The following is a 15387-nucleotide window of genomic DNA, read 5'->3' on the forward strand; positions in this document are numbered from 1 at the left end:
AGGCAGAAATCTAAATCTGAGAAGAAGAAGAAAAAAGATACATTTAACAGGTCATTCTCTTCACAGAAATTACAGTGGATTGCTCTTTCTGGATTTAACAGTAGAGGCATGGGAAATTTTCAGATGTCACAAGTTTGCCGATAACACTTGAACATATGATTAGCTTTCGTGAGCTGTCTTTAGAAACCTTATATTTTTTCCCCCTACACCTTGCCCAGAGATCCTACGTGCTTTCCTTCCCCTGAGGTTTTGGAAAACTTAAAATGTTGCTTTGACAAAAATCAAGGATGTGGACAAGTTTTTTTTTCCTGTGTGATGTCACTTCTCCTGCTCTTCATAAGCCCCTGCAAAGAAGGGAACTTATCTGAGGATTCTTGCTCCAGACGCAGACAAACAAGGGAAAGTGAGAAGCAAAAGGAGTATCAAGTTTCAGATACTGAACAGCCACTAAGAGCTGAGAACCATGCCGCACACCAGTCTCTGCAGCTGCCTGGAGTACATGCTGCCTGTGCTCTGTATCCTGAAGGCTGCAGTTGGCTTCCCCAACTCCTCTCCACTGCTAAATCCCAGCCGGCGGAATGGAGATCAGCTGATGCACTTGTACACTTCTACAGAGAGGAACAGCTTCCATCTCCAAATCAATGCTGATGGCCACATCAGTGGTGTTCCTTACCAAACCATTTACAGTAAGTAACTTATTACGGACTCTCTGTCTTCATGGGAGCAGGGGAGGGCTAACTAGAATTTTGCTTTCTCGCTACCTGTAGAAAATTCCATCTTCTTGGGTGGAAAGCAAAGAGAGGAGCAGAGCTATGGAATCAAAAACACAATTATAACACTCATTTTGTTTAAGAAATAATTTTCTTCAAAGAAATATAACAGGTGAGGAATATCTTTGTTGAAGATAACTGAAGTTGTGTGGTTCCTGTGATGCTCTGCAAGTAAAAATTACCTGGATTATCCTTCATTTCATGATTTTACCCACAGTTTCTTGTGGAATTTTTTATTAGTAGTTGATAATGACATATCCCAAAGAGCTACTTTCCACTGCAGTGATAGCATTGCGCTGAAAAAAATCACCATAGCAGTTGTGAAAACCTGATTATGGTAATAAAATATTTTGGGGTGGAGATATTCTAACTACTAAAATTAGCTCATTTTCTTCCAAATGTATCAGTACCACTCTTTATTGAAAATTGGTTTATAAGAGAATCTATAGATATGTGTATTTAATGCAGATGCATGGCAGAAAATCAGTTGTGCATAGAATGTGGGTAATTAAGCATGCAACAGTTGATAAAATGGGGGGAAACTGTGAAAGTCCAGACTGTAATAAATGAAGTGCTAAGCCTTTGGAGTTCATCAGAAGTAATTGTTCCCTTTTGTAACTAGAAGGTTCTATCATAGTTTATTTTCATGGAAAATTCAGGAATTCTTTGCTGGATACCTGCCTGAACATATTAGCTAGTTAAAAAATAAAGAAAGAAATCAATAATTGAAATAAAAATAAAAAGGTGTAGTTTGGCTTGGTTTTGTTGTAAGTCATTTTTTAGGACACAGAGTTCTTAGATAAGACTCCAAAATTACTTATCTTTTAGCAGTAGCTATGCACACAAGTAGCTATGCATCATAAAGTCATTTTTATTACTACTGCATAACATGCCCTTCATCCACACAATTATATTTAATAAGCACATCTTGTGATACTTGTGCAAAATAATATAAGGAACAAAAGACAATTTTAGAAGTTTAATTTATCAAAGAGAAAAAATAATCAACTTCCCCTATTTCTCTTTCAAGGAATTGATGAAACACTTGTAGGAGTTTCTGCTCTGTCTTAGTGTTATTTTTCCTGTATATCTATGGGTTTTATAAAATTTGTTTTTAGGCATGTTGGGCAATAATCAGGGAGATGCAAAAGAGAAAACAGCCAGTAAAAAATCATGTTTTGCCATATCTGTCATGAAAAAAAATCCACATATATTTGAAATGCTCACAGGAGGGGTTGAAATCAAACAGTTAATGAGTTCATGAAAGGGAGGATGACTGAATTTCTGCCAGGTCACCACACTACCACTGCCACTGAGATTCCAGGTAAATAAAAAGTCCAAAGTGCTGCTCAGGCTGGGAGGAGGCTGGATGTGTACAGCCCTCCTGGCTAGAGACTAAGGGTTACAGGGGACACACTCTGTTTAAGAAGATGGCAAGCCATCACCATGATCCACAGATCAAGGAAAATTACTTTTCAGCCTTTACTTAGTACCAATAAACCTGGTCTTGGAGTACTATAAAAAACTCTTTGAGATGGATGTGGCGAAATTGAAACTGTTCTAAAAGAGAGTTTTCAGGATAGTCAGTGGCCTTGAACACAAACAATTTTGGAAAAGGTTGAGGGAGCTAAGCTTATTTAATGTAGTAAAAAGTAGTGTAAAGTGAATATCATAGGGCAGTCATAAAAATGAGGCAATCAAACTCCCTCTGGTCATGGCCAGGGACAGAACATAGGAAAAACTGTCCCGGAGTGGGCTTGGGTCTTCAATTGGGATGTCAGAAAAAAAAATTGTTTGGAATGTTAGTTCAGCACTGGAACAAGGCATCAAGACATGTAGCGGCATCTCCACTCTAGGAACTTTTCAAGGATCAAACAAAGCCACATGAAATGTGATCTAGGGTGCAAATAGTCCTAAATGACATAGAAGATGGGTTCAAATCCATCAATGGACATTTCTAGTCAGTGTGTGGACCAGTAAGGCAAGAGTGTGGTGTCAAATGGGATTCTGGATTTGACATATTTGCTTTCTCAAACAGGTGCCCTAATGATCAAGTCTGAGGGTGCTGGCTATGTTATAATCACAGGTGTGAAGAGTGGACGCTACCTATGCATGGACATGAAAGGAGACATTTTTGGATCGGTGAGTTACTTTTACAGATAACAGGCACAGGCACAGTCTGCTACATACAACCCATTTCCTCAGCTAGGGCAAATCTGTACAACTACAGCAGTAGGATGTAGATTTTGGCAAGCTGAGAACCTGCCACTTAGTTTAAGCTTTCTCTCCTCTTTGATTGTTCTGAATTGTAGAGCTGATAAAGAGCACATCTGAGTTCCTTCTGGAATATATGAAAGCAGAAAGAGATCCAATGAGATCTTGTAATCTTGCTGTGGTATAGATTCACAGTAGCTCAAACAATGTAGCCCTCTGTTGAAAGCAGTGCTAAGTAACACCTCTGTTGAAAATTCCATATTGGATTAACATGAGTTGTCTGAGTTGCAGACCTGGAAGATCGAAAACACCTTCTGCAGGACCTCATCTGTCTTTTCCTCTTTAACTGGTGTTTGTCCTTGACCAAATCCCTTTGTTGACATTTGTCTTTTTTTTTTTTTTTTTCTTCTCTAAGCATTATTTCAGCCAAGAGGATTGCGTGTTCAACCAAAGAACACTGGAAAATGGATATGATGTGTATCAATCTCCCAAGCACCACTTTCTGGTTAGCTTAGGAAGAAGTAAGCAAGTTTTCGTCCCTGGTATGAATCCACCACCGTACTCCCAGTTTTTGTCCAGGAGAAACGAAATCCCTTTGTTTCGATTCAACACACCTGAACCCCACAGAAACACTAGGAGTGCAGATGTTGATCCAATGGATCCTCACCAGATCCTGGTCCCACAGAGAAAGGTCTCTGCATTAGAGTCTCAGCTGCAACTGCAAATGGACTTTTCCCATGTGCCCAGAGAACCCGTGAGAGTCAATCAGAACGATGTGGTCAACCCAGATGACCCACACGCTATGATGGATGCCAGGAGATATGCTAGTCCTCGCTTTTACATTACAAGATAATGACAACCACTTGCATTGATGACATGAATGAATATAACAGACAGAAGTGCCTAAAACACTCAATCTGATTTCTAACCCTCAGGGTGGGCTGCTAGAAACCCGAAGAACATTGAAAAAAAAAAATTATTTCAAATTTTGTCCTTATGCATGACGGTTTACTGAAAAAGGATGTTGCACTCTGCTTTACTGAAAAGACAATCAATTTTCAAAATGTATAATAGAAACTAAATATTTTAAGGTCTGAAATACCCTTAGTATGCCTAAGTGAAAAACAGAATTCACTTGAATGTAATGATGAACTAGTGTTATGTTACTGATGTGTCTGGAAGAAGACTTGAGCCCTCTAGGATTAGAAACTCCAGCAGAGGCAGAGAATCTTCTTACTAGCTCACTTGCAAGCACAGCAGACTAACTGACCAACAGTGTGTTATATCATCACATAAAACTTGCCATATATATTCTTAAGTGTTGAGATTGGAGCTTCGGCCTCTTTTCGTGCCCATAGGAGTCAGAAAGTGACCACTCTGGTGACAAAAAAAGCAGTGCATAAAGAAAACTGGAGTAGCTGACAGGGATCAAATGGCCTTGTGTAGACAGTCATTTCTGACACCTATTGAATCCAAGCTGAGGTTTGAAAAATGAGTATTTGAGTCTCACCGTTCTCTCAAGTTCTCTGTCACATCTCTCTATTCACTTAATTATAGCAACACAATATGGAAATGCAATATAGAAACATTCATTAGTTTTGCATGTTTCTAACCCAGAGGGAAGTACCAGGATCAGTATATGCCAAATAGGCTAGTTTATTTTGCCCAGTGCTCTCCAAGAAAAAAAATCCCCTCAGATTATGCCTCACAGGCAAATTATTAACGGTTAATGCAGACTCACATCTAATGAGTAAAAAATTAAGCATGTATTTAGAAAAGGAGCTTCTACGTTTGACATCAAAGTTTTTATCTAATTCTAAGCAGACATCAGATGCTTAATATCTGTAAGAGTGAAATGACTTCAATATTATCAGATTTCTAAATGTTGACAAAATCTAGGCATCTAGATTGACATTTGTCATGGGTAAGTTAGTTACCAAAATGTAAATTCCATGTATATATTTGAAGTTTACCAATCTTTAAGTAAGATAAGATATTTGCAGAGTTGAGTTTTCTTTCTAATTTAGGTGAAAAATGGTTAAATTTAGTAGAGCTTCACTGGTTTTAATGGAGCTACATAGAGGATTCTGAATATTGTATACATATTTAGCATTTCTTCTCCTTTATCTCATCTGCTTGTAGTCATATATTCCTGGAATTTTAAATATATGTGATTCTGAAAAAGTGCTTGATATACTTCAGCAGAAATCAATAGCATTAGAAATCAACAGATAGAGAAAATTCCAGCATGGCAGATATGTGAAAATATCTTTGTGTTTTTTTTGTGTGTGCACTTTCTTCCATTTTATTTAATACCATATTTAACAGCCTGACACCAGTCTGAAAATGATGTGTTTCATCCAGCTTTTTTTCATAGAAGTAGCACATCATAAGATGTCAGGCTAGATTCTAGTCTTTCTCTTCCTACTATTTAGTGAAGTAATTCACTGAAGCCACTGAAGTCAGAATCATGTTACAATATCAAAAGTAAGGCCCTCTGTTTGTTTTCATGGAAATTGCTGAATATTCACTGCAGAGTCTGTCCTGCTGACAGCATTTTAAATAATCTACACAAACATATATAAATATACACACATAAAATATCTTTTCATCTACAACCTCCAAGTAGTTACTTTAGAATAACCACACTATCTCATTCTGCTGCTATGAAGGTTTTGCCAGATAATGTGGTTCTTAATTCATACAGGATTAGGATTGGATCAAGTGTTATGTCTCACAAATTATTTATTATTATCATGTTTATAATTAGTTTTTTTAAAGAAAGAAGTTATTCTAATGGATTGGGGAATTGCAGGTCAGGGAGATAGCTATGTGTTTTCTTGCTTATTCAAAATACCACAAGAATTTTTACCTTGTTGCCTATACAGTGGGAAGACATGATTTTATGTTCTATTTAATAATTTTATTTAATTCCTTTACCATTGTTGGCTTTCTCTCCTTGAGAACTTTTTACTGCAGTTACAGAAGCAGAATTTTTTTCTGTGCTCCACAGAGTTCTCTAGGACACAAAGTCAACAGACCTACGGAAGTTTGAATCATGAAAAGTTCTGTCTCAATCCATATTAAGCTTTGATGACAAAAATCTCTAAGGTTAAAACTCTATAATACCTCTATCAGTGCATAAGAAGACAAAAAGTGTTGCTCAGAGATTTAATCCTTGTGTGTTGAATGAATGCACAGTAAATTTTGCATCAAAAACACATTTCCAACTATAAAGAACTTTATCAAAAGTGTCAGGAGAATTATTTCTTCAATGGAGATGCTGGCCATCACCAGCTAGTTAGAAAGCATTACTTTTTAAATATTGCAATATTTATTTATTTATTTGAGTGGGTCTTATGTCCTACAGAATATTTATAAATATTTATAACAATGAATTGTGCTGACTATTATAGTGACTATTAAAATAAAAGTACCAATAAATATTTCTTTCTCTAGAAATGGTCGATTTTATGTTGTTCATTTGGGCCTACTGTTCCAGAAGAACTTGCATGAACAAACAGTACTACTTGTTCCTGAAAATGTCTGCCCTACTATCCTCTGTGATTCTCAGCTTTAAAAATTGAGGATTCCTGGCTGTTTCATGCACCACACCTGTGAAAACTAGGTGAAATATGATGAGAAAAACAAAGCCTTAGTAGGTGTAAACAGATTTGGAAGGGATTGTCATATCTACTGGCATCAACAAAATAGCAACGGAAAACTACTGGTTTAGCAGTTCAGTCTTGCTAGGAAAAGTGATTCTGGCTTCAAGGTCTTAGGATTAGGCAAATTACTGTTGCTGCTATTTATTTTACTGCTGTATTCCAACACTATTTGTATTGCTGTACTCAGGCTTTGTTTTGCAGCAGGCACATCATGGATTAAATAAATTGCAGAACATTTCTTTCCCATGGTGGTCCCCAGGCCTACAAAGACCTAACAGAGATCTTCAAAATGACTAAGTGCTCTTGGGTCTGACAGATTATTTCCTTGCAGTGCTCCCTCACCATGGGTAACCTACGATGCTCAGTACAGTACAGTCAGTGTTAATGAAAGCCACCAGTAGCATCTTTCGCATCTTCCATGGTTTCATTACCAAGAGAAACATCATGTTACTAAGTACCACTTAGTACTGCTGCATTTGATGGTATGAAGATAATGGACTTCAGTGGGAGAAATCAGGTAGGTGGGGTTCTCTCTCCTCCAAGATCCCCCTCTCCTCCCATTGCTATAATATTAGATCTGTGACCTTAAAAGGAGGAAGAAGCACAATAGAAATATGCAATATGGATTGAAACATATGCAAAACCTCATAGATGTCAAGGCATTATACAAAAATCAGTATTATCACTTAGTTTCCCGCATTTAAAATCTTGGTACTGACTTGGGAACTTTTAAGCACACTCAAGCTGTGCACAGGGAAATAAAAAGAAGCATGCTGTAGAGCAATCATGCAGCATAGAAGAAACAGACTTGGAGATGCCTGGAATGTGTGGATGACAACTTCTTGACACAGGTAGTAGGGGAATAGACTAGGGATGTGTTGTTTGTTAACATAGAAGATCTGACCTCTTCAATGACCTACTTGGATGCATCCCATGCATTCGAGCATTGGAATGTAGGGGAGCTCAAGACAGCTGCTTGACATTCAAGCACCACTTCTTCCAGTGTCAAGATTGGTGCATCCCTAAGAGTAAGAAATCAGGCAAAGCTGGCAGGAGACCCCACATGGATTCACAAGGAGCTCATTAAAAATCTCAAACAGAAGAAGAAGGTTTAGAAAATGCGGAAAAGGGGTCTGACCAATTGGGATGAGTACAGGAATGTTGTCAGCACATGCAGGGATGCAACAAGGAAAGATAAGGCCCACTCGGAATTAAATCTGGTCAGGGAGGTCAGGGGCAACACCAAAGGCTTCTTAAAGTATGTCAGTAATGTCAGTAGCAAAATGAAGACTAGGAAAAATGTGAGTGCATAGCTGAATGAGGCAGGTACCCTACTAACAGGACACTGAGAAGGCAGAGCTAATGAATGCCTTTTTTCTTTTAAGACTGACCTTTGAGAATCCCAGGCCCTGGAGAGGAGAGAGAAAGTCTGTTGAAAGGAAGACTTCCCCTTGATTGAGGAGGACCTGAACAGACATCATCTAGGTAAACTCAACGCAAAAATTCATGGACCCCAGCAGGATGCAATCGCGACGGCTGAAGGAGCTGGCAGAAGTGATTTCTGAACCACTCTCTATCTAATCTATGAAAGATCATGGAGAATGGAAGAGGTGCCTGGGGACTGGAGGAAAGCCAGATAGCCTCACCTCCACTCCCAGTAAAGCAGATGGAGCAGTTTATTCTGAATGTCATCTCCAAGTTAGTGAAGAAAAGAAGGTTATCAGTAGCAGCCAGCGTGCATTCAACAAGGGAAAAATCATGCTTTACTAAACTGATATCCTCCTATGATGTCATGACCAGCTAGGTATGTGAGGAGAGAGCAGTGGATGTTGCATACCTGGACTTCAGCAAGGCTTTTGACACTGTTTCCCATAACATCATTGTAGGTAAGCTTAGAAAATGAGGGATAGAACAGATAGATTGAGAGCTGGCTGACTGGTAGAGCTCAGAGGGTTGTGATCAGTAGCACAGAGTCCAGTTGGAGGCCTGTAGCTAGAGGTATGCTCCAGGGATTGATGCTGGGTCCAGCCTTGTTCAACATTTTCATCAATGACCTGGATGAAGTGATAAAGAACACCTTCAGAAAGTTTGCTATGATGCAAAGCTGGGGGGGTAGTACCTGACACAACAGAAGGCTGTGCTGCTGTTCAACAAGACCTGGACAGACTAGAGAGTTGAGTAGAGAGGAACCTGATGAGATTCAACAAGAGCAAGTATAAAGTCTTGCATCTGGGGAGGAATAATGCATCAGTACAGGTTAGGAGCTGACAACTGGAGAAGAATTCTGCAGAGAAGGAGCTGGGTATTCTGGTGAACAATAGGTTGGTCATGAGCCAGCAGTGTGCCCTTGTGGCCAGGAAGGCCAATTCTGGGTACGCTAAAAGGAGTGCGGCCAGCAGGTCGAGGGAAGTGATCCTCCTCCTCTGTTCTGTCCTGGTGAGGCTGTATCTGGAATAATGTGTCCAAGTTTGGACTCTCCAGTTCAAATGACAGGGATCTTCTAGAAAGAGGGCGATAGAAGTGATTAAGGGCCTGAAGCATCTCCTGTCTGAGGAAAAATTGAGAGAGCTGGGTCTCTTCAGCCTGAAGAAGATAAGGCTGAGAGAAGGTCGCATCTCTGTCTACAAACATATAAGGCACGGGAGTCAAGATGGTAAAAGTAGGATCTTCAGTGGCGAGCAAACAGTTGAACAAGGAGCAACAGGCAGAAACTGGATTGCAGGAAGTTCCATATTAATGCAGGGAAATACTTCACTGTCAGAGTGGCAGACCACTGGGACAGGCTGCCCAAAGAGGTTGTGTAGTATCTGTCTCTGGAGACATGAAAGACTGACATGGACACCCTCCTGAGTAACCTGCTATTGGGAACCTGATCTAGCAGGGGGAGTTGGACTTGATGATCTCTAGAAATTCTTTCCAACTTCTACAATTCTGTGATCCTGTGATTAGTACAGCACCAAAGGCAAGAGCATGGCTGATACTGGCAAAGGACAATCAAGGAAATCTATACTGTTCCTGTGCTTTTCTAAAAGCAAATATCTTTAAATGAAACAAAACTAAACAAGCAAACAAAAGCAACTAAAACCTTCATCCCTATCTCAGGGCCAAAAAATTGTAGGAAAAAAAAAAAAACAAAAGTCACTTTTTGCTAGAAGTGTCTGTAAATAATGACATTAAAGAATGATACTTGAGCAGCAGTATGAATGATGTCCAGCTTAGGGTGTGAGAAAGGCTTATTTAGCTAAGAGAAGTGAAGGGTCTGGGGAAACCTTATAGCAGACTTCTAATATGTAATAGGACTTAGAAGAAAGATGCAAAGGAATTCTTTAACAGAGAGTGCTGCTTCTTACTTTCTCTGCCACTCACTGAGACTGTCCCACAGGAAAATCTAAATCTCCTCTGAACGCTCTTGCTACTCATACAGAAGTGCACACCCCTTAGTTTTACATTTTTGTTACATGATGTCATATGGAATGGAATATCCCTTTGACCAGTTTAGTTAAGCTGTTCTGGTTTTTCTCCTCCCAGCTCCTTGTATCCCTCAGCTCCCTAGCTGGCAAGACAGTATGAGAAGCTGAAAAACTGGAACCTCCTTGGCTCTGTGCAGCCTTTCTCAGCAACAATTAGAAACAACAGTGTGTTATCAACATTGTTTGTTTTTTTCTCCTAAAGCATCATATCAGACACTATGAAGAAAATTAACTCTGTTTCAGCTGACATCAGGATGATATCTACCCTTTATTCCATATAATTTACATCACAGAATCATAGAATGGTTTGGGTTGGAAGGGACCATTAAGATCATCCAGTTCCCTCTAGACCAGGTTGGTCAAAGTCCCATCCCGCCTGGCCTTGAATGCTTCCAGGGATGGGCCATTTACAGTCCCACTGGGCAACTTGGCTTGTATGATTCACCTGCCCAATAGTGAATTTCACTTGTTGTTAGCTTTTACAGTTAGCAAAATGTGTAGGAAGGCACAATTCAGAAAGAACAGCTTTTCTAAGTTAAGTATTGCCCACTCCTCAAAGGTGACAAAATTTACATGTAGTTTTGCAGGTGCAATCTCATTACCTCTCATACAATAGCATTAATGACTCCTTACCCCGACCAGAGACACCTATCAGGATTTGGCTTATCTAAATGCAATACCACCAACTACTCATCAAAGGTCTATACTACCCAAAATTATTCCCCTCTTTTGTTGTTTTCAACAACTTTCAGCTTGTAGCATCATTACTTTTGAAGTGTATGAGCTTGCAGTCTGTAGAAGCTTGTTTCATGCCATTTCTTTAATCCTACTTCTCAAATTCATTATTTCCTCCTCTACATGATATTTTGACCAACTTAGTTGTTGGTGATGCCTCCTGACATTTCCACATTCCCACATTTTTTTCTTCAAAGTCATTACAAAAAAAAAAAATTGCCCAAAGAAGAACTTTGATCTCCAACACTACTTCTTACTTATATGTGTGTAAATTGCTTGCATGACTTATTATTATTATTATTATTTTCCTTAGTAACATTCATCTTTTCCAGCCGAGTTGAGGATTTCTATCATGGCATTGCATTAAGTGTTCAGTTAAAATTCACTTGGTTCTTATTCCACCACTGTTCCCTTGCCTAGGCGTAAATTATTTAATCAAAGAACCATCAGTTTACCTGTGTGAACTACCTATGGTAAAACCTTATTTAGTTATATTTCAGCTTTCATTTATTTCTGTCTGTAATTATATTCTTCAGAATTTGTTCTAAAGCTCTGAATGTTATCAATATTCAGTTCAGCAAGATTATTTTGTCCTCTGTTCTCAAACAAAATATTTCCTATTCTCTAGTCATACAGTCCCACACTAAGTTTGACAGATATATTTAAAATACTTGCATACAGATCTGTAACTTTATACGTGCTTTCAGAATTCCGAAATAAAGATTAGTCATTTCCCCTGATGATAGCTTATAAAATTCAAATTTTTTTTTTTGCTTTACAAGTGGTATGTTTCCTATTCTCATTCCCACTACCCATCCTTATTTATCCTCGTGCTCAATACTACTGTAAATGAAATAATGCATTTTGGAAATAAGGTTTAAAGCTTCTTAATGACTATTCCATCCACACCCTGTAACAGTTCAAAAATTCCCTTCCTTGCTCTCTAATTTAAATACATACATATTTCAAGACGTTTTTGTTACTTGTTCTATTATGGAAATTCTCATAATTTCATATCTAAGATATAACTTTATGTATGATACAGCCTTCTCACTGTTAGTGACTCTGAGATGATTATCCATCCAACTGGGCCTAGAAACCTTCCTCATAATTTTTGCCTATCTGGGATGCAAATTCAAGGCAGTTTTAAAATCTAATCTTTGTATTTTTGTAATTGCCTACTCACACTTTATGTTTTTATCCTTGGGTCCCTGTATCACCCTGAGTCTGTATTCTTAAGGCCTCTGCTCTTATCCTCTGTGCTCCCAACAGCTGCACTATAAGCTTCTAGTATTCAGGTAGGACATTCAGAGACTCAAATACAGCTTTCTACATGCTAAGGAATCCCACAGATGTCTGCAAGTGACACTACAGATATCTCAGTACATGAAACTTGCATGAATAGTGCTGAATTTGTGATGCACATAACAGATAATCCACACAGGTTTGCCATACACTCAGATAACAGGCAAATACCATGCTCACATACCATGCAGATGACTTGTGCCCAAGCTGTTGCTATTTGTCTGGGATTACCCTGTATACAAAAGTCCAAGGCTCACTGCTAAGGCCTTCATGACAAACACATCTGGACTTGAAATACTTCAAGGCCAGGCATGAGGATTGTGGATCCAAGGCTGTCTCATGAAGTAACAAAAACCTGGATAGAGAAACCACTTAATCTAAATTGTGCAAATAAATAAATGAATGAGGAAAAAAAAATAGCCAACAAGAAACAAACCAAAACACTACTGCAAGAATAGGGCTATGTCTGGAAAACATAAACCCAATGGAGAACTGTGCAAATAAAGCAAATATCTTGAAAAACAACTGACATTTTAGAGGATACTACCAGTGGACTCTGCCAAACAGCATTCCTGATGACTGCTAGACATACAGCAGACCTGCAAGCAGACAATGTCAGTGGAGCCCAAACTAAAGAACAAGTGTGCTATCATGCAAGGAACTTTGTACTCATCTTAGCTCTCCTGTCACCTTTTGCAAATTAAGCCTAGCTTCCTAAAACACAGCTTGTGCATGAACTCCCTACATTTTGAAGCATAACTGTTTTGGGAGCAGAGTACCACTGAACCCTTCAGCATAAGAAAATATCAACTTAAGTGGACTCAGTTTCTTGATTTTGGTGATTGCTGCAGTCATCTTTCCGATATATTTTAATCAGTTTAACAGATAAATTTAAAATAAGCATTGGTTTTCTCTCAGACCTGACTATAGGCATTAGATGTGACGTTTCTTCAGCTGAGACGTTTCTGACATTTATTTTAACGCTTCTTTCCTGCAAAGTTATTAAAAATAAAAGTGCCTCTTCCTTACTACTTGAAATTCTTATCATTCTGGCAATGTGCTTAACAGCTAACAATCTGCTTTCACAGCATCTCTTACATCTTGGCAGGTACTACTGAAAATCCACCCCACAGTTATGATCTTGTCTCCCACTGTGAATTTGAGATTGGCATTCCACAAGGAAAAAACATTCATTTTCCAATACTAAGAAATCCCTCAAATATTTATGTTCAGCTATTATTCTTAATAGAATAATCTACAACTTCAGCTCTCCTTTCCCATGATCCCAATAAACTGTACAGTACTAACATGTAATAAAGTGAATTTCTTATAAGAGCAAGAAAAAAAGATTTAATCATAGCATCAATTCCAAGACTTAAGAACTCTGCACACTTACACAAAAAAATTTTTACAGTTTACTTCAGAGGCTTCCAAAATTACCAATTTACTTTTTAGTGAATAGAGAAGCTTACATCGAAAGTAGCAGTTGATTTGCAGAATCAGACTATAACCCAGAGTTAGGTTATAAAGCAGGCATGTTTATTCAATGAGACGTGCATCGTTGGGTATGTGGAGGATAATTCCTCCTAACACTCACACCAAAAAGCAAGAGTGGTACAAATTTGTAAAGCAACCTTATGCATATTCAAAACATGTTCTGGGATTTAATTAGATATTCATTAATTTTCTGGAAACTCATCTGCATGCTGCTTCTCCCCTTGATGTATGCGTGGTTCACAGCAGGGGTCATCTGGTGATTGTGGGGATGAAGTTAGTTGTCTTCCTCTCTTTGAGTCTTCATCTTTAGCCTAGTTTTGCGTTCAACTAACAGAAGTCAACTGGTTCCTGCTGACAATGCCTCAGCACTTCCTGCTGATATTTCCATTCTTTCCATTCAGTTTACCACAGCACTCTGTCCCTTATCCTGTTTTCTCCAAATTCCTGCTTAGCTTGCACCCTAATACAATAGCTAATCAATAACCTGCCATTCCTTAATTCAATTCTCCCCCTTTATCCTAGCAAATTCTTTTGCTAGATAACTCCATTACAGGAGAGTGAGGCCTTAAAATAGCTCCCACTTTCCACCTTCTATCTTAACTTATGCCTTTTCCATTCCTTATAATCGTTCCTGATTTTTTACAAAGCCATAATACACATCTCATTGCAACACACATTATGACAAGCAAAATGATTATGATACTACAAATTACAAAGAGTTGCTTTAAACATGCAAAAATTAGGTAACCAACTGGTAAGCTTTTCCCACAACTCTTCCAGACCCTCTAATATAGGGCCAGTACCAATTCGTATCTGATTCATATTGTCCTTTATCTTTTCCAATTTCTTATGTATGGACTCTGAATGGTCTGAAAGCTTAAAGTAATACACCCCACTAAAGTCTTCGTAACCATGCCCTGTGCAAGTAGTAAAAAAAATCAGTAGCGGCTCTGCTCTGTAGGACTGCGTGACGTATATTACCTACATCATATACTAATCCTGTATTACTTACAGATGCAAGGTTCAGCTCCTTTGCTGTCCAACACGCTAACTTCTCCTTAGCATTTTTTGAAGCAAGTATTGGAAGAAGGAGGGCTGTTATTACCCTAATAGGGTAATTCCAGAATGTAATTTGGCTGTTGCATGTTCCTGTTAATTGATGCATGCTCCTACGTTGATCAATGTGGTCCCTCACCAGCCCAGATCGTGCTGTTTAAGAGATTCCTTATCCTGGGATATTCTTAATATGTGGAGATAGAGCGTGGCCTGGTATACCGATAAAGCCAACAGGTGGACCACTATCCCATATGTCGTTTGTTTCTGCCTTGCGGGGGGGACCTCTCTCAGATACATAGGTAAACGAGGAGTTGTTGCTCCATAGTTTCAGCTCATCCTTGTTTCAGTATTTGGCCATTAGGGCTGCATTTGTTGCTCATTAACCCCCAAAGTGAAAGCAACAGCTTCCATTCCCTATTTCCCTCCTGTTAGTGGAGTCGTGAACCACTGACCCCAGTAAGTCTAATTCTTCTGGGTTTGTATGGCTAACATTTAGACTACTGACTATAACACCCATTCGTAGAGTGTCCTCTACCCCAGTATCTGCTTTGCATGCAGGGCAGGAAAGCGTGGATCCTGTTTTTATCCTTAACCTTTTACACAGAATTGTGAGATTACCAGTTGTATAACCAAGATGTTATAATTGCAATATAATCAAAAGAGTAAGGCAAA

The 15387-nt window shown here is 38.8% G+C and overlaps 1 protein-coding gene across 1 annotated transcript; it reads left to right on the top strand.

Moving 5' to 3' along the window:
• Positions 1 to 372: 372 nt before the first annotated feature.
• Positions 373 to 4836, top strand: FGF23 (fibroblast growth factor 23). The gene is made up of 3 exons (XM_042890066.1): positions 373 to 686; positions 2809 to 2912; positions 3400 to 4836. The coding sequence occupies exons 1-3, from the start codon at positions 464 to 466 to the stop codon at positions 3835 to 3837; spliced, it is 765 nt and encodes a 254-aa protein (XP_042746000.1). The 5' UTR covers positions 373 to 463; the 3' UTR covers positions 3838 to 4836.
• The last annotated feature ends 10551 nt before the right edge of the window (positions 4837 to 15387 follow it).

This window comes from Lagopus leucura, unplaced genomic scaffold (genome assembly GCF_019238085.1).
Source record: "Lagopus leucura isolate 7727_CA_CO unplaced genomic scaffold, USGS_WTPT01 Super-Scaffold_100159, whole genome shotgun sequence".
In the NCBI taxonomy this organism is placed as follows: Eukaryota; Metazoa; Chordata; class Aves; order Galliformes; family Phasianidae; genus Lagopus; species Lagopus leucura.